Consider the following 18,668-nt stretch of genomic DNA (forward strand, 5'->3'; position numbering starts at 1 on the left):
ATGCTGTCAGTACCGGAAAGAGAAATGATTAGTTCATCTCTCGAGTCTTCGGGTCCGAGTCTTTCGTTCTTCCCTTCAGTCCCATAGAGGCTATGCTATCGGTACCGGAAAGAGAAATGATTAGTTCATCTCTCGAGTCTTCGGGTCCGAGTCTTTCGTTCTTCCCATCAGTCCCATAGAGGCTATGCTGTCGGTACCGGAAAGAGAAATGATTAGTTCACCTCTCGAGTCTTCGGGTCCGAGTCTTTCATTCTTCCCGTCAGTCCCATAGAGGCTATGCTGTCGGTACCGGAAAGAGAAATGATTAGTTCACCTCTCGAGTCTTCGGGTCCGAGTCTTTCGTTCTTCCCATCAGTCCCATAGAGGCTATGCTGTCGGTACCGGAAAGAGAAATGATTAGTTCACCTCTCGAGTCTTCGGGTCCGAGTCTTTCATTCTTCCCGTCAGTCCCATAGAGGCTATGCTGTCGGTACCGGAAAGAGAAATGATTAGTTCACCTCTCGAGTCTTCGGGTCCGAGTCTTTCGTTCTTCCCATCAGTCCCATAGAGGCTATGCTGTCGGTACCGGAAAGAGAAATGATTAGTTCACCTCTCGAGTCTTCGGGTCCGAGTCTTTCCTTCTTCCCGTCAGTCCCATAGAGGCTATGCTGTCGGTACCGGAAAGAGAAATGATTAGTTCACCTCTCGAGTCTTCGGGTCCGAGTCTTTCGTTCTTCCCGTCAGTCCTATAGAGGCTATGCTGTCGATACCGGAAAGAGAAATGATTAGTTCATCTCTTGAGTCTTCGGGTCCTAATCTTTCATTCTTTTGTCACGTGATGAACGAATGACTCGAACCCGAAGTCGAAAGACTCGAAACGTGAACTAATCAATTCTGTATCCGGTACTGTACTACAGACTGCATAGCTCAGTTTATGAGGATCACGGGATGAGCGAACGGCTTAGATCGGGAGGTGAGGTAAACTAACAGACTGCATAGCCTGAAGACCAAGATAAATTAATGAATCATTTCTCTTTCTCATAATTTGGCCTTTTTCCTTGCATTGCAATTTTTTTCTTATTCTAAATGCGATCAACATTTTAAATGCATTCTGCTGAAATGAACGAAATGACTCGAAAAAAAATGTGTTCATTTTGATGAACGAGATTCAAAGATCCGAGTCAGTAAAATGACCCGGACTTCCCACTACTTCTCTACAAACCCACCTTTACTTAAGGAGCACATTTAGGCACCACAGCACCCCTAGCGGTGTGGAAGAAAGACTGCAGATAAAAGACTTCGTAAGAGGCTTGTCTGTTACAGTGTATTTCAAACAAGAATCTTTCAGTAAATACGTCTCGACATCAGCACTGCAGTGGGTCCTAATGACGATGCTCATTAATACTGGTCCGAATGCAGAGTTAAAAATAGGCTACCAGCAGCATTAATGTCTCATCAAATCTAATGTGGGCAGAGTAACAAAGCAGAGGGAAGGCGAGATGGTGGATCATAAGAATAGGCCTACATACTTTAAAAAAAAAACGTTTTCTGATGATTGTGGTGGAAATCTTCAGAATTATGTATAATTATTGTGGTAAAGTGTATTAAGTTGAACTAACTCATATGCCGGGGAAAATGTAACCTTAATGCTGTTGACTGAAACTGAAAGCATAAAAAGAATTAAGAATTAACTAAAATGAAATAAAGTATAAAAATATAGATGCAAGCAGCAATTATCGGGGCCAAGCACAAAGAACACAATAAGTCATGCCAACATGCCCAGGAGCATCAGACCAACTGCAACAACGAGTAATTAAAGACATTTTAAGGTGATTTTTAGGCAAATTGGCTGGAAAATAAATAGTCACTAGTGATTTGATTTAATGGTCGACCAATAGGCAGTGCTGTGACCAAATTGATGTTTTGTGATCAGAGTAAGGTTGACAAGTTTGGTGTCAATATGCAAAAGAATTGCAGAGATACAGCCTTAGAGTCATTTCGGCATCATGCCTCAAATTTCTTGCTGCGGTATTTGGAAATGTTTTTTTCTATCGACACGAAATCCATAACTTTTTGTCGGCACAGTCTGAAGGTGATCTGACCCAATTCTGATGAAAATCGGACAAGCGGTCTAGGAGGAGTTCGAAAAAGAAGGTTTTTAAAGAAAATCAAAATGGAGGACACAAAGTTTAGCCGATTATGGCAAAATTGGTATCTATGTCCTCAACATGACCCAAGGAATCTATTAAGTCCAGTTTGTCATTGTAACGGTTGACCACAAGGTGGCGCTGCCCTGATACTTTTTGAGTACTGTGAAGGCATGGTGTCGAAGACACAGTTTTGTAACGAAATGCCAGTGATTTCGTAAAATGTTGCATTTTACGTAAAAATTCTAAATGTCCGACGCGCAAATTGGCCGATATGGGAAAATGAGGTATCGTTCGACATGCTGTACCGAATGTGTGATTTTTGGCCCAACCGTTTAGAAGTTATAACCAAAAATAGCCATTTTTCATATCTCCTTACCACTAGGTGACACTGCGCGGAAACTGTGCAGGTAACCTCAGGTCATGGTTGTCATAACACACACCAAGTTTGGTCCGAATTTGCTAAAGCGTTGTGGAGATATAGCTTCACGTCCATTTTGGCACGCTCTTGGTAGAATTCGTTTGCGCATTATTTGAGAATAGATCGAAAAATCAACTTGAATTCAATAACTTTTTTGTTGGCATGGTCTGAAGATGATCTGGTTACATTTTTGTTAAAAGTTAAAAAGAAAGTTAAAAAATTCGAAATGGCGAAAAAAATTAATGACGGAAAATTACATCATATGTACAGTTGGTGGCGCTAGAGGGATTGACTTAGAGACACCAAATCTGCTATGGTGACAGTTCAGACTGTCCTCTATCTGTGTGCCAAATGTCATAACTTTCCTGCAAGCATTTCTATGGGTTGCCATAGAATCAAGAGCGGAAGAAGAAGAAGAAACGGAAGAATAATTATAAGAATGCCAACGGATACAAGTGTACCACGTACCTTCGCTTAGTTTAAGTTGAAATAGTAAAATAGCTATAGCTAAATAAACTAAAACTAATAAATGAAAATTAATAAATACTATATAGACATATTTAAAATATATATAATAATAATAAAAGTGACAAACACATTTTGAAAGAGGTCTATTATGCTCACCAAGTCTGCATTTATTTATACAGTAAAAACAGGAATATTGTGAAATATTATTAAACATTTTTAGCCTGGGTGCCAGCCCGAACCCCGCCCACAATATTTTTTGGTCGGGAAGTTCGGTCTGGACTCGCTCCGTTGAGGAGCTATTATGCCCGAACAAAAATTGTTCGGACCAATCAAATTGTCAGGGCGGGCTTTATACGATGATGGACAGATAAGCAACGGTAACGTCATCATCCACGTCATCAACGAGCGCTTGGGTTGAATTCAAATGACTGCCGCTGAAGAATAGAGATTTCACGAGTTCACGCTTACAAATAAGTCAGATAGAATAAATGCATATTTGGCGTGCTGTCTGAGGAGAGGCTTCGGGCTCGGTATTCGGCCCGAACCCAAAGTACTCCCCCCGTATTCCTGGCTGTGGAAGAACAAGCCAAGAGTGAGTGCAGGGATGCTGAAAACTGTCATGTTAGGTGAGTTGACCGAGTGAATAAATATATGCTTTCCTCTCATGCTGATAGACGGTTGATTGGATTGATTATTTGAATGTGCTCCTCCTGAAATGTGTTTATAAAACATCATGTGTAGATTCCGCCATCGCGTCTGTTATAGAAGATATCGACAGCGCATTAATTTTAAAAGAGGAACAGAGAACCGCGATCGGAAACATGAATGAAAAACATAAGTCACTTACTCCGTTGCTCTGATTGGTTGTAGGTCTATCCAATTGAGTGCAGAGGAATTTTTTTTCCTGGTTCGGTTGAAACACGCCCCATAATCAAAGCTCAATGGAGAAGTATCAGACTCACATTCTGACTAGAATTGAGTATGACGACGTCAGGCTAAAACATTTTACCAATGTTGAAAACAGTATTGCTGCTTCAGATTTTTGTGGAAACTATGATCCATTCTATTTTCTATAATTCTTTGATTAATAGAAAATTCCAAAGAACAGTATTTATTTGAAATAGAAATCTTTTGTTACATTATAAATGTCTTTACTGTCACTTTTGATCAATTTAATGTGTTCATGCTGAATGCAAGTATTAATTTCTTTAAAACATTTTTTGACTGACCCCAAACTTTGTGTGTTTTATGTTATGTTTTTTAACCAACTGTTTGCCTTTAAGATGATCCACATGTTTAAGTCTTGCCTTTTAGATGCTTTGCTAATGTGCTTTTAGATTCTGAAAGACAACTTTGAACCGTCACTTTAGCCACAGCAGAAGTGTTTTGCGTCAGATTTGTATCTGATTTAATGCCATGTTGATTTGATATCGAATGCATTTACATATCCTTAATTTCCTCTGAGCCCAGAATAAATTTTCCTGGCTAAAGATAAGATTGACTTGATTAATCTGAGTGATGGCTTTGAATGAACATTTTTACATAAATGCGCGACAGACACACACACACACACACACACACACACACACACACACACACACACACACACACACACACACTGATCTGTCCGGAGGTTTGTGTGAGGGAGTCAGAAGCGCTAGTGGAGTATGTGGAATTGAATTGGACTCAAGAATGGGGCTTTGATTGGTTGTCAGCCTATCAGATGGCTGAGGTGCTTCTGGACTGAAAAAGGATCTGTCTCTATATAAGATGTCTGAAATCTAAACTCCAATACCAGTTCAAACCCCATAAGATCAAGACAAATCCGCTACTGGCTTCACAGATGAAAAACAGTGCCATGCAGAGAACTGAGAGTTTTACAGGAAACATGTTTGGAAATTGAAAATTAACTGCATATGATATTACGCATATTAATATAAGGAGCAGTAAAACAGACCCGAGCTAACATGAAATAACAATGGCTTTGAATGCAGCTCAGCCAATCATAATCAGGGACTGGAACTTTCAGAATATTTGTCTTTAAGGCCACATTTATATTTAAAGGGGTGGTATAATGCCCTTTTCACAAGATGTAAAATAAGTCTCTGATGTCCCCAGAGTGTGTATGTGAAGTTTTAGCTCAAAATACCCCACAGATATTTGTATATAGCATGTTAAAATTGACACTTTTTGAGGGTGAGCAAAAACGCACCGTTTTGTGTCTGTCCCTTTAAATGCAAATGAGCTGCTGCTCCCGGTACAGGGGGCGGAGCTTCAAGAGCTTGTGTCCTGAAAATTTCAAAAACTTTTAGCCTTTTATGTACAAACTGGAGTCAGACAATGATGGAGAGACTCAAGAAGAAGAGACAACATGTAGAAGCAACAGGACATTTCTGAATGGTTAGTTGATGAATTTATGTATGTGGAGTTATCTTCTAGTCATAGATTAGCATATTCTGTCTTGATAATCTATAAATCGTGTTCCGGTGGCGGGGTTTATGTAAATTCTAGGGTTGGTGATGTCACTAACCCGGGAGGAATGTGGTGTAGTCTCTACCAGCCGTTTGTTTGTCCTTAAAAAGCGATTTCTGTAAAAGCAAATATCTCTCTTTGCTTTGAACTTTGAGCGTTGTAACTTTGCAGATGTTGTTAACGCTCAAACAACAACATTACACACTAACTAAAGTTAGAACCACACTTTTAAACGGAAAGAATATGAACGATCTGTCATCATTTACTCGCTCTCATATCATTGCAAATCTGTATGGAAGATATTTTGAAGAACATTGGGATCTGAACAACATTGGACCCCACCGACTTTGATTATATGGAACAAAAATGGTTCATATTGTGTTTTATACAACACGAGGGTGAGCATATGATGCCAGAATTCTTATTTTTTGGGTGAACTTTTCCTTTAATGGCTATTTGCTCTTTAAAAAAAAATAGTGCGCACCTTCAGTACGGGCTGGAGATTCATTTCTAAGCCACAGTGACCCAAGACTAGACAGTTACTGAGGACGTAGTTCTGTTTTATATCTGCTTAGCGAAAAACAAATGGCTTTGGATGAAAGTTTGGCAGATATAAAGCATCCTCTGCATTGGTTTGAATCTCACACACCGCCTTCAAAGCACATTTGAAGACTATATTTTCATCTCCTGTTTAAATTCTGTCCTGATCATCAGCGCTCTTCTTAGCAACCTTAGCTTGCTGTTTGAAAGACTGTAGTGTGACCAGGTGTGTGTGTGTGTGTCCTGTTTTCCAGAGGGTTTGGCTGTTGGCGTAGGCTTTGGGGCCATCGGAAAAACTCCATCAGCAACGTTTGAAAGCGCCAGGTAAGCCATGAACACAGTTTAAAGGATAGTTCACCAAACTTTTACTCTCCCCCATATCATTCCAACACACATTATTTTCTTTCGTGAAGCACAAGAGATGTTTAGCAGAATGTCACCGCTTCTGTTGTGAAAGGCATAATAAAAGTTGTCCATTCAAAGATTTTGGTAACAATCAGGTTCCATTTCTTAACATTTATTAGTTAACATGAACTAGCAATTCTTTAAAAATGATATGATCAATAAGTCATGGCAACATGTTTTTCCTTTGCTTCAATAATTTAACCAATTTCAACTTAATTTTTCTTAGTTCAACTAGGCAAGAAAATGAGTTGAAATGACTTGAACAGCCAATTTGATTATACATAAAGATTTAAGGCGTTACAGAAAATTTGGTAACACTATATTTTAGCCTTTATATTTAATGCATCATAAAAGTATTTTTAATGCATTAATTATGCCTTTTAATGCACCTTATAAGGCATTATATGTCTCGTGAATAATTGTAACCACAGTTCTAATGCATTATAATACTGATCTATTTATTGAACGTATCTTTAGAAAGTATAATGCATTAAAACATGTGGCAAACAACCATTTTCAGATGTAGATGCTAAATTCACTGTAAACCACAGCTTTACGGGGCTTATATTATGCTTTTGTAAAACGATTAGTCCATTAAAATATTTATTTAAATATTTATCACAGGTATATGTTTGTAGGCGTCGAACCAATCAGAATCAAGGACCGGAATCATCCATCAAGATTTTCAGTCAATAACGGCCTAAATTTCAGTCTGTTCCACACAAAAAGCTAGTTTCGGAAGAATATGGTACACAAGTCATAACTTTATGATACTTTTGTAGTGCTTCTTGAGCTTTGCAGTTTAATTAAACATGCTTTTATTGTTTGAAAAGAGCAGCTTGGACATTCTGTCAAACATCTGATTTAGTTTTTTACGGGTTATTGAAAATATATGATGAGACCTGAAGTGCATTGGACTGAATGTAGACAAATTGTAATAGTAAAAGATAGTGTCTGCTAATGCTTGAAGTCATAATAACTGAGGATCTGGACTGAGAACACATGATTTATCACTTCCTCTTGTAGTTAGTAAAAAAACAAGTTGCTTTGCATGAATATCTAACACCCTTTGCTATATTGAAAGCATTGATTTTAATTGCTAAAATCTCAAAAACTGCCCTCAAATGAGATAATATATTAAATCCCAAGAATGTTGAAGAGTTGAAAGCTCGGTCACACATACAGTAGTGAGCAAAAGTGATGTCTGGCCATCTTCAAACTTTATTTGAAATATTAAGCATATTATTGTGTTTGGAGTCATTTGTTTTATTTGTGATAACGCAATGAAACACGGCAAATTCAAAAACGAGAGAACCAACGAAAAAGAACTATTAATGTATGCTTTTTCCTGACAGCTTTTTTGTTTTCTTTGCATTTTTTTTACATATATAAACCTGTAGCTGTAGTGTGCCTTTTTTGCCAAGTAATTTTGTCAGACAAATACTTTATCTAAGTTTAGTGTTTTGTTCTTCTCTCATATTTAACATATTTAAAAAAATAGAAAATATTTTCCTCATATTTAGATGGTTTAATCATAGGTTCATTAAAACCATGTTTTTTTTTACATTACTTTAACTCACCATTAAAATAAGCGATTTCAACTTTTTTTTATAAAAGTTATACGTGATTCAACTCGATTTTTTACGTCACTTAAATAAAATTTAAGTTGAAATGACTTCATCCAAGTTCAGCCAAGGCAAAAATTGAAAGTTGAAATGGGTTCTAGAACAGTTTCTCTTCATTGTTCTCTGTCGAGAAAGAAACTAATATGGGGCCAGAAGGACGTGATGATGAGTTGATTCATTGTGGGGTGAATTATTTATTTAAAAGGGCTCATGCAGAGTGATAGTCTGCGGTTTAGCGTGACTGGATGTTTCTTGGATGATGCTGTCACCAAGTGGTCGAAACGGGTATTGTGAGAACTCTGTGTCTCTCCCAAACACACACACACACACACACACACACACACACACAGACACACACAAAGAACGTGCTGTTGTGATACTTCTTGCACACATGTTAATATCCATGTTCTCGAGTGTTTAAACGTGAGAATCCTGCCAGACAGGGAGGGAGCGAGCGAGAAGGAAACCGGCTAACAAGTGTTCACATCTTACTCCCAGATGGAGTCTATTAGCCATCGCTGAGAATCAGAGCCGCATTGTGAGCGTTCAAGCACCTGGACTCCACTATGTGTGCGCACATTTGTGACCAGATGTGAGCCAAAGCTCGCAGATGTTGAATGTGTGTCTTTAATTCTGCATTTCTGTCTGTGTGCGCCTTTAATACCATGTATTTCCATATAGGAAAAGCTGTTTTGGATTAGTGTTGCAATCATATAATCTCTTTACATCCATACTGACAACTCAGGGTTTCCTACTCTGCGCTCTCTAGATGAAACCTCTATTTGCGCATGATTAAAAGCGCAGAGAGAAGGAGAGACAGATGGATGAATGGAGACATAGTTTGTTCAACGAGTAAACACAGAGCAGCTTTGAACGTATGATACGGCATAAGAAAGAGGTCTTTGTCTCAGCCTAAAAACAATCGCACGAGGGCAAACGGAGAGTGGAGCCAAAGTCCCTTTAAGGCAAGTCATTCAACACATCTTATCCCGCCATATTGCTCCCATTCATAGGAATATGAGTGCAGCGCCTGTGTATATCTCGAGGTTTTGGTAGAGCTCAAGTCAAGTTAAGTTTATGTGTAGAGCGCTTGTCACATTATTTCAAAGCAGCTTTACATAAAATCATGATGTTATTGTTTAGAATATCTCAGTATTTCCATGCATTATAGTTGCATTTAGCAGATTAGAGCTGGGTGAGAATATAGTTACATTTGGCAACAAAACAAACAATCAAGCAGTTGGTATTTATATATTAGGTATAGGCCTATATATATTGTGTTACTTGAGAATACTGCATGTATGCGGATAAAGTTGTATGTACTATATATCCAACTTGAAATTTATAGAAAATATATTCTACTCTATTGCACCCTTTTCTTCTCCGCTCCATTATACTGAAATTGTCCATTTTGATTCCATGGTGACTTTAAAAGATATATGTTTTTATTTCTCAAAAAGTAATGTTTTTTTTTATATTTTTTTATTGCTTTATAATCTTTATAATTGAGTTCTATGGAGGGGAGATTTTAAATATTTTTAATCAAAACATACTGTTAACGAAAATATGATGATAATTTTTTTCTTTTTTTTTATTGTTAATAATGCTTAAGGCGAGACACTACAGGTGAATAGGGTAAAATGTTTAGCTAGCAGATATCACCATGAAACTTTCCCAGTTGATTGCCTACATTAAGATGAGAAAAAAATGTATTACAAGGTTTCTGTAATTTAATGTTTAAATATGCAAATTAGGCAGTATCTAATTAAATATGCGCTAATTTGCATATATTTTAAAGCCAGGTTAAAAATTATTTTTTCATTGTGTTCACATATTAGATGGGGAAAAAAATTACTGAGGGATTCATGGATATCTACTTTTGTTATCCTGTAAATCAGAATATACTGTCAGTAGCCTTAAAAAAAAAAATTTCGCCATGTTTTTTGGAATAAAATGTTATATAAATCAGGCTAGGAATAATATATTTACACATCCCTCTGCAAATGTCTTCATAATATAACTAGGTACAAGACTGGAGAGTGTGGTGTATATCGGTGCTACTGAAGTGGAGATTTCGGACTTGGAGAATGAGAGAAAAGTCATTTTGAGAAAACGGGCTTTAAAGATTTATCATCAGCCAATGAGATTGCGCATTCAGCCCTTTTACTTTCACGATTGGTTGCTGATAAAAAGGAAATGACCATATTTGGATCCGACAGCATTGTACAGGAGAGAGAGAGCTTTCCAGCAGTGTGTGTGATGACAGGAGCAGACAGAGATCGCGGAGCAGCACGTTGATTAAGAACGACAACTTTTGTTGAATTTATGAGAAATCTACAGACGTAAAGAGACAAAGTGTAGTAAAATAAACACCTAAATGTGTATTTCAGACTTTTTTTCACCACAAGTCTGAAAGAAGACATGTTATTGAAGACAAATATCCCAAAATCTCAAAATTGACCAGTAAAAAAAAAAAAAGATGTTTTTGCCTGCCGTTAGGCCTGGGCGATATGGCCTAAAAATCTCCGATTTTATTTTTTTTAATTCGATTTACGATTTTTTTCCGATTTCCCCCCCTACTTATTAAGGAAAGCAATAAGTACAAACGGCAGACACCTTAAAGCAAATTTTAGCTGTATTTAAATTTAAAGCAATACAGTTAGCTGTTTTTTAGCTAAGGTTTGTTGGTCACTGCGGTTTTGTTCGTCTCGGAGAGACTGGCATTTTTCATATTCGGCTGGATGCAGGGCTCGAAATTGACTTTTTTACTTGGTAGCACTGGTGCTCCCAACTTCAAAAAGTTAGGAGCACCCACCAAAAATTAAGGAGCACCACAACTACAAATTATATATGAACAGATTTCATTTCACTGGGGCTTTACAGACACATCCTGTGGCCAAGATTTGAAATTTAGTCCTCTGGCTCTATATCATCTCAACCCGATGATAATGGCACATGATTTGTCATTTGCATACGTCATGTTAATCGCAATTCCGTTCTTTTTCCATGAGCTGCAACATAGGTTTAAATTTAGTGAAGGCAAGCTCTTCTTTGGCGATGGTGTATGCGGTGTTATATTTGACGTATAATTAGCTCTGCCAGTAGAGCGAAACGACCAGCAGCATCCTGCCGATTAAAAGCCTTAATAATCAAACCTGATGAACCTGATTTGTTTGCCACACACCTGTCCCTGCATTTTTTGCTTGGCACTTTATTGCTATTAATATGCTGTATTAATCTTTGTTAATCTTAGTTAATAAAATACAGCTGTTTATTATTCGTTCATGTTACTTCACAGTGCATTAACTATGTTAACAAATAAAAGAAAGAAAAAACACTTCAATAGCCTAATGTAGGCTATTAGTAGCCTAGCCTAAATGTTGAAATTAACATTAACAATGGTTAACAAATTAACAAAGTACAGTTTATTAATAGTACATGTTAACTAATGTAGTTAACTAGAATTTAATAAATGGAATATTATTGTAAAGTGTTACCGATTTGTTATACACCGATTCAGACGTCTCGTGAGTTCAGTGTTGGACAGATCAGTTGTTTTAACCATTCATTCAAGTGAATCGGTTCAAATGAGTCATTAGTTCGCGAATCGGACATGTCGGTTGCCAACCGCCAATAAACACCAAATAAAAAGAAGAAGAATCGGACGTGTCATGTGGACGTGTAGGGTAGCCTAAGGCACGCGTTGTGTGATCCCGGCAGTTTAATTTTTAGCACAATTCAGGAGAAAAAAAATCTCCGAATGCTTCACGTGAAACTTCGGTCTTCCGCCCTTTTTCTATCGTGTCAATTGATTTTGATTAATATGCGCGAGGGAGGGAGAGAGAGCAAGATAGCGCTCGTGTTGTGTGAAGACGTGAGAGTGCGCGCGCGCGACCGGGGCTCTCTCTCATGCTTATATATCAGCGCACACAAGGTACACACTGTGAAGTAATTTGCAAACATTTTGTTTTAGAGAAATTAAAACAGGTCGCACCACAACCATTATTTGCACTCGCACAAATGCTCCCAAATATATATTTTAGGTCGCACAGATTAAATTTCAGGAGCATATGCGACCAAAATGATCATTACACAAAAACTCGATTTACTTTTTTTTTTAATCGCCCGCAACAAAAAATTCGAATTAATTCATTCAATCGGTTTTTCGCCCAGGCCTACCTGCCGTGTCTCGCCTTAAAGGAGTCATATAATGCCATTTTTGTACAAGCTAATATGATTCTTTAGGGTCTAAATGAAAAGTTTGTAATATACTTTAATAAAAAATTCTCATTAGTATTGTAAGAAAACACTAATTTTACCTGGTCAAAAACAGCTCTGTTTTCAGCACGCCGTTTAAGTGCATGTGTCTTTAAATGATAATGAGTTTTGCTAACCCCGCCCCTCTGTTCTGTGCGGACACCGTTTGTAATAATAACACAATAACCATAACGCGTTGTTCATTATAAACGTGGGATTATTAATTATATTGAGAACGTCGTACATAGAAAACATGCCGTAATGTAGCCAGCTGCCAGTGTAAACAGCTGCATTCATCGTGATGCGTGTAGCAAGCGATTTGCAAAGATTAATATAAATATTAATATAAAGGTTAATAAAACGTTACACTCACTTCTTCTTCTGGAGGTGCAGCAGGAACACGAATAGTTGGTACCGATCCTTTTTTCAGGAGCAGCTTCTTAGCAAAACCAGCTTTATACTGACTCTCGTTTGTAAAGCAGTCTGGTGAGAAATGATTCGCGCAAACATGAAAGCATTGCTGTTGATCGTGGGGAATATTCCCTTCGAAAACAAAACTCAGCCACTGCGTCTTCAGCGGTTCAGATTTAGGAACATCAAAATGATGCTGTGTTTGTTATTACACCCGAGAACAGAACACCACAATCGCTTAGACGCCATTCTGCTCATAGACAGTGCTCCAGCGTATCAACAATGACCGCGCCGGTCCGCGCGGACTATGATTGACGCTCACGAGCGAGGGCGGGTCTGTGTTGAAACGCTGCTGTCAATCAACAATTGTGGGAGGGGCGTCCGACCGTGTGACGTCACACGGTCGAACGGCTTGATTAGAGACGGGGGAAAACATATAAGAAGATTTAAAAAAAAAAACACTGGATGGATTTTGATCATTATATGATGGTTGTGTACAGGCACTGCCAACACACATTTCAGTACAATCAACTTGTAAAAGTGCATGTACCATTATATGACCCCTTTAAGATTAGATTAGATTTCCTTTTATTGTCATGGTAAGAAAATACAATGAAATTCCATTTGCATCAAGTGGGGATGGATCACAAGCAATAAGTTAAAAAAATTAAAAAAAATAAAACTATATCAATAACATTTGTACATTTCACTTCCACACACACATCCAACGCTCACACTATCAGCTGGTGCCCGGCCAACATATTCTGTAAACATAAATAGATACAATTTATTGCACAATCCCAGTTAGCTGGTTGATTTCATAAATGTAATCAGTGTATTTGAAAAAGAAACATTTAAAGTCGGCATGAAACGGACTGGTATTGTGACGTATATCCGAATGAAACGCTTCTGGAACGAGAACAAATTTAGAAGAGAACAAAACACAATAATACAAATAAAAACAGAACAATCTCATCAGAGAAGAGATGTTGCAAGAGGGAGTTATTCTGATTCAAGATCACAGGAACAAATTTAAAACAGTAATGATGAAGTGCACGGATAAATCATTTAGAATAAATGCTGCAAAATAAAGAAACGATTTCTTCCAGCTTTGATTCTTCCGTTTCTCGACTCCGCTGCAGAAAGTGCTGCTGGTTTTGGTTTTGTGTTCTTCACATATTTATGTCTTTTCCACGGCACAAACCTTGTTGGTTTTGTGAAGCTGCACCAGAATATCCCCACAAGACTTTCGTTATTAACTGAAAAAAGAAAGAAAGAAATGTGAAATTCCCAAACACACAACCAGTTTATTCTGAAAATAAAATAAAATCATTAGTTTCGAAATGATGACTTTTGAGGGACTTTTCCCAGAGTCACCATTACTCTGCTCTAGGTATATTATACTCTGCACTACTCTACTGTACTATACTGTACTGTACCCTCCTTCTGTCTGTCCTTTCTGGATAAACATACAATGTAATCAACACTTGCATTACTTTAAAGTTGTTTTGAGGAACCAGGAGAATCCCAGATCTCTTTTAAAGGATTTCTGGGAAGTGGAACAGTTTACATTATTGTCATTAGTCTCTGGTAATTAATGTGGGATGGCTGGAATTCACAGGGATCTACAGGGAAGCCACATCGGATCATGTTTTCCATTCGGTAAAGAAACTGAAACCTTCCGAGTGTTTGGTCCTCACATGAAAAACCCTCAACAAAAGATTAATAACGGCCGTTATAGACCTGTTCAGTCAGTGGCGATTCTAGCACGTTCCTCCGAATATCAGACGTTAGTCATTCAAGGATCTCTTTTGGGCTTGTGCTAATTGTATGTTATTAGGACACCGAAAACCGCTAACTTTATTAGCCTGACCTTTATGCTGAAGAGTTTAATCCTGTGTTATATTTTTGCGCTTTTCTCTGGCATCAAATTGCCTTTTCCAGACATGCACAACCTAAAGTGTGTTTGCTAACGTTATTTCACCTTCAACCTCAGAGAAGATGGTTGTTTCTTCAGAGGCGTCTGAACATCTTGACCTGTCGGAGGTTCTGGATGTGGCCAGAAGAGATGGAAAATTGACATTTTTACCCTTTATTCAAATATTATTACAAATTTGTTAAAGCACTCTAAAATATGCTGGGTTGTTTCAATACATGTTTGGGTCAAATATGGACAAACCCAACCGTTGGGTTTAAAAATGTAATTTAAAAATGTAAATCAACGGTTTGGGTTTGTCTATATTTGACCCAAACGTGGATTGAAACAACCCAGCATATTTTTTAAGAGTGTAGTTGTGCTTGGAATCAATAGTTTTATTTGCAATTTTTGGCCAGACTGTCATAAGAACATTTATGAACACATGCAAAAACAAGAGAGAACCAATTAAACACTATGTTGTAGTCAATGTATGTGTTTTCCTGTCAGCTTTTTGATTTTAAGTAATACCTTTAGTGTTTAGTTCTTCCCTCATATTTAAAATATTTCAAAATATGAAAGTGTCCTCATATTTGGATAGTTGAATCAGACTTGTAGGGTCATTAAACACTGCTTTCCCAGTTTGTGAGAGCGTCTCGTCCTCCATCCTGAGCCACTGAAGGCAGTCAGACAGACAGTCTTCTCTCTCTCCTCTGAAACAAAAGTCTGTTTGTTTTCCAGGGAAAAGCCACTCTTCTGTTTCTTTCCCTTTCCCAGCACTCTTCTCCCAGTCAAAGCAGTCCTTGCATTCCCCAGTACCCACATACTCAAGTGGACTGTTAAAACCAGATGCTCAGAGACTCTTCAAAGAAACTGGGACTTTCTTTTCTTTTTTTTTTTCTTTTTTTTTGCATCTCAAATGTAGGTACAGAGCACATGTTTCTGAGGTCCGCCGAAGCCCAGATCGGGTGTGTGTTGGGATAAATGTGCTGCTGACATCACTGAACTGTACTGACTCGCTCCTCATCGCATGCAACAGCGGAGGTGACGTGACCCTGGAGTTGTCAAAACATTTTACGACAAGTTTATTTTATTTCCAGGGCTAAATGTGATGAACTCAGCTGGAATAACATCTCCCCTCCTGCCTCTCTGCTGGAGGTGTTTCTGTCAAAACCCCGAGGCGCACTAACATGAGTCCCCTACGCATCAATTATGTCATATTTAAAGAGCGAACGAGCTCATTTTAGCGGAGGTCGATCTTATGTTCGCCTTTCCTTCAGCAATTTCCTCTGGTGAAAGACTTATACAAATTAAGGATGAAAAAATAATGAAAATGGGCAAATTATTTGATTATTTGCTTAAATTTTGCTTATTTCCTGACCAATCATTTTTGACGATTAAGAGCTTAGTGTTTAGCCACTTTATGGAAATCATTTATATATAATTAATTTGCGATATATAAGCGGGTCAGTCAGTTGGGAAAGAATGTCAAAGTGGATAATAATAATTGTATTATCATATTTTGTTCAATGTTGTCCAGGCAATAACAGATCTGCCGTTTAATATCAGTCTAATCAAGCCATTATTGAACCTCTTTTGATTTATAGTTATTACATTTACTAATGTCTGTAAATGTCTTTAGAGATGTTTTAATAGCGTCACTAATTTGAAGTTTGAATGTTATTTCAATTAATTCAAGTTCTGTCTCTGATTCTATTTGTTTTCATCATTATTTAAGTTCATACTTGACATATTTCATTAATTAAAAATATATGTAGTTAAGGTGCTTTTTTTATGCGCGATAGATTATCAGAGCTGTGCATTGTTGCATTGGTGTATATAAATGGAAATTTCACTCTTCTTTGTGTTCGTTTAGTAAAAAAAAAAAAGCATATTTTAATTGACCTAGATTTACTGCACTGCACTCTCTGCTTTACACTAGTTAGATCTACTTGGTGAGAATGAGTCTTCGGTGAAGACAGTTACACCACACATGTTCATCATAGCTTATGGCCGGCTTAATCTCAAGAATATTACATATGTGACCCTGGATCACGTCACCGGTCACGAGTCGCACTGGTATATTTGTGGCAATAGCCAACAATACATTGTATGGGTCAAAATTATTGATTTTTCTTTTATGCCAAAAATCATTAGGATATTAAGTAAAGATCATGTTTCATGAAGATATTTTGTAAATTTCCTACCATAAATATATAAAACATGTATTTGTGTGAGTGAATGCGGCACAATCGCCAACATAAATGGACAACTTTAAAGGAGATTTTCTCAATGTTTAGATTTTTTTTTTTTTTTTTTACCCTCAGAATCCAGATTTTCATAGTTGTATCTCAGCCAAATATAGTCCTATCCTTACAAACTCACATCAATGGAAAGCTTATTTATTCAGCGTTCAGAAAAAAGCGGACCCGTGTGACTGGTTTTGTGGTCCAGGGTCACAAATGTGTGTCTGTTGTCATTGTTCAGCATTGTCTTCAGTGTTTGATGGACTATGATTATGTGTTCTGGGAACTGATGTACTGTGTTTACTGGTCCTGTGAGTGTACGCTTAACCAAACACACACGCCAACAGGAATTCTGCCGCACAATGGACCTTTGCTGAAGATCATAAACAGCTTGTCAGCCAAGACCCAAAAACTTCCAGATTGATTTCTTGATGTCGATTTGGCACAGAAGGTTTGTGCTTTTCCCAGATGTGGACCGTACAGGATTTCTCTGTTGGTTTTATTGATTTATTGAGTCTTTGCTCAATCAAACAGAGTGTGAGCTCGCATCTCTGCAGTTTTGATCTCGTGTTTCTTCTAAATCTGTGTGTGTTCTTCAGCTTTAGCTCTCTCTGAGCTTCGGTCTGTATGTGCTCATGTTTTGGACTCTTCTCGTCCTCAGGCTTCCTCTGATGTGTACTGTGTCATTGATGCACCACAGCACACTCGTTTAATGAATCATGTTTGTTCATTTGATTCTCATCTGACAGACTGACGAGAGCTTCATGCTTCAGTTCCCACAATCCTCTGCTCAGGAATGATTGAGATGTTTATAATGCGCTTTTACTTTCTGAGTTGATCTTGAATCTGACGGATTAACAATAATCTATATAATAATCAAATCTATCTATCTATCTATCTATCTATCTATCTATCTATCTATCTATCTATCTATCTATCTATCTATCTATCCATCTATCGTTTTATTTGTTCTATCTGTTGTTTTATCCATCCATCCATCCATCTATTGTTTTATGTCATTTTATCTGTTCTATAGTTTTATCCATCCATCCATCCATCCATCCATCCATCCATCCATCCATCCATCCATCCATCCATCCATCCATCCATCCATCCATCCATCCATCCATCCATCCATCCATCCATCCATCCATCCATCCATCCATCCATCCATCCATCCATCCATCCATCGTTTTATGTTGTTTTATCTGTTCTATCTATCGTTTTATCCATCCATCCATTCATCCATCCATCCATTGTTCATTCTATCTATCCATCCATCCATCCATATATCGTTTTATGTCGTTTTATCTGTTCTATCTATCGTTTTATCCATCCATTCATCCATTCATCCATCCATCCAGCAGTTTGATGTACATTTTTGCATGATATGAACTAAATAAGCAAGGAGTCTGTTGTTGTTTTCAACTATATTTCATGTTTATTGCTGATAGACGATGTCTAACTTGCCTTACGGGACTTTGGATCAGATTTAATGTAATTATGGATGAAGCAAAGCTGTAGGTCATGCCCTCCTGAAACAAATGAAGCCTACATTTATGATTCATTTTTATTATGAAAACAAGCATACTTAGAAAGACCCTCTTTGTGTGTCCGACACTAATGACTTATCTAATGAGTCTAATGAGTCTAATCTTCAAATTAACGCATTCATTGAAACGGTAAAACATATCAGCATTTCCCCTCTTCTTCTCCATTTTAATCTCATGATACTTACAGTAAATGTGCCAAACATTATCACAGATAATGCGTTTACACAAA

General features: G+C 37.6%; 1 protein-coding gene across 2 annotated transcripts in view; it reads left to right on the forward strand.

Moving 5' to 3' along the window:
* Nucleotides 1–18,668, forward strand: part of slc39a11 (solute carrier family 39, member 11) — a 142,693-nt gene that overhangs the window by 112,025 nt on the left and 12,000 nt on the right. For both annotated transcript variants that reach the window (XM_084434994.1, XM_084434995.1), the window contains exon 7: nucleotides 6,282–6,351. In XM_084434994.1, coding sequence (XP_084291120.1) covers nucleotides 6,282–6,351 — 70 coding nt within the window. The remainder of the gene's footprint in view (nucleotides 1–6,281; nucleotides 6,352–18,668) is intronic.

The sequence above is a fragment of the Rutilus rutilus genome, assembly GCF_951802725.1.
Source record: "Rutilus rutilus genome assembly, chromosome: 16".
Classification (NCBI taxonomy): Eukaryota; Metazoa; Chordata; class Actinopteri; order Cypriniformes; family Leuciscidae; genus Rutilus; species Rutilus rutilus.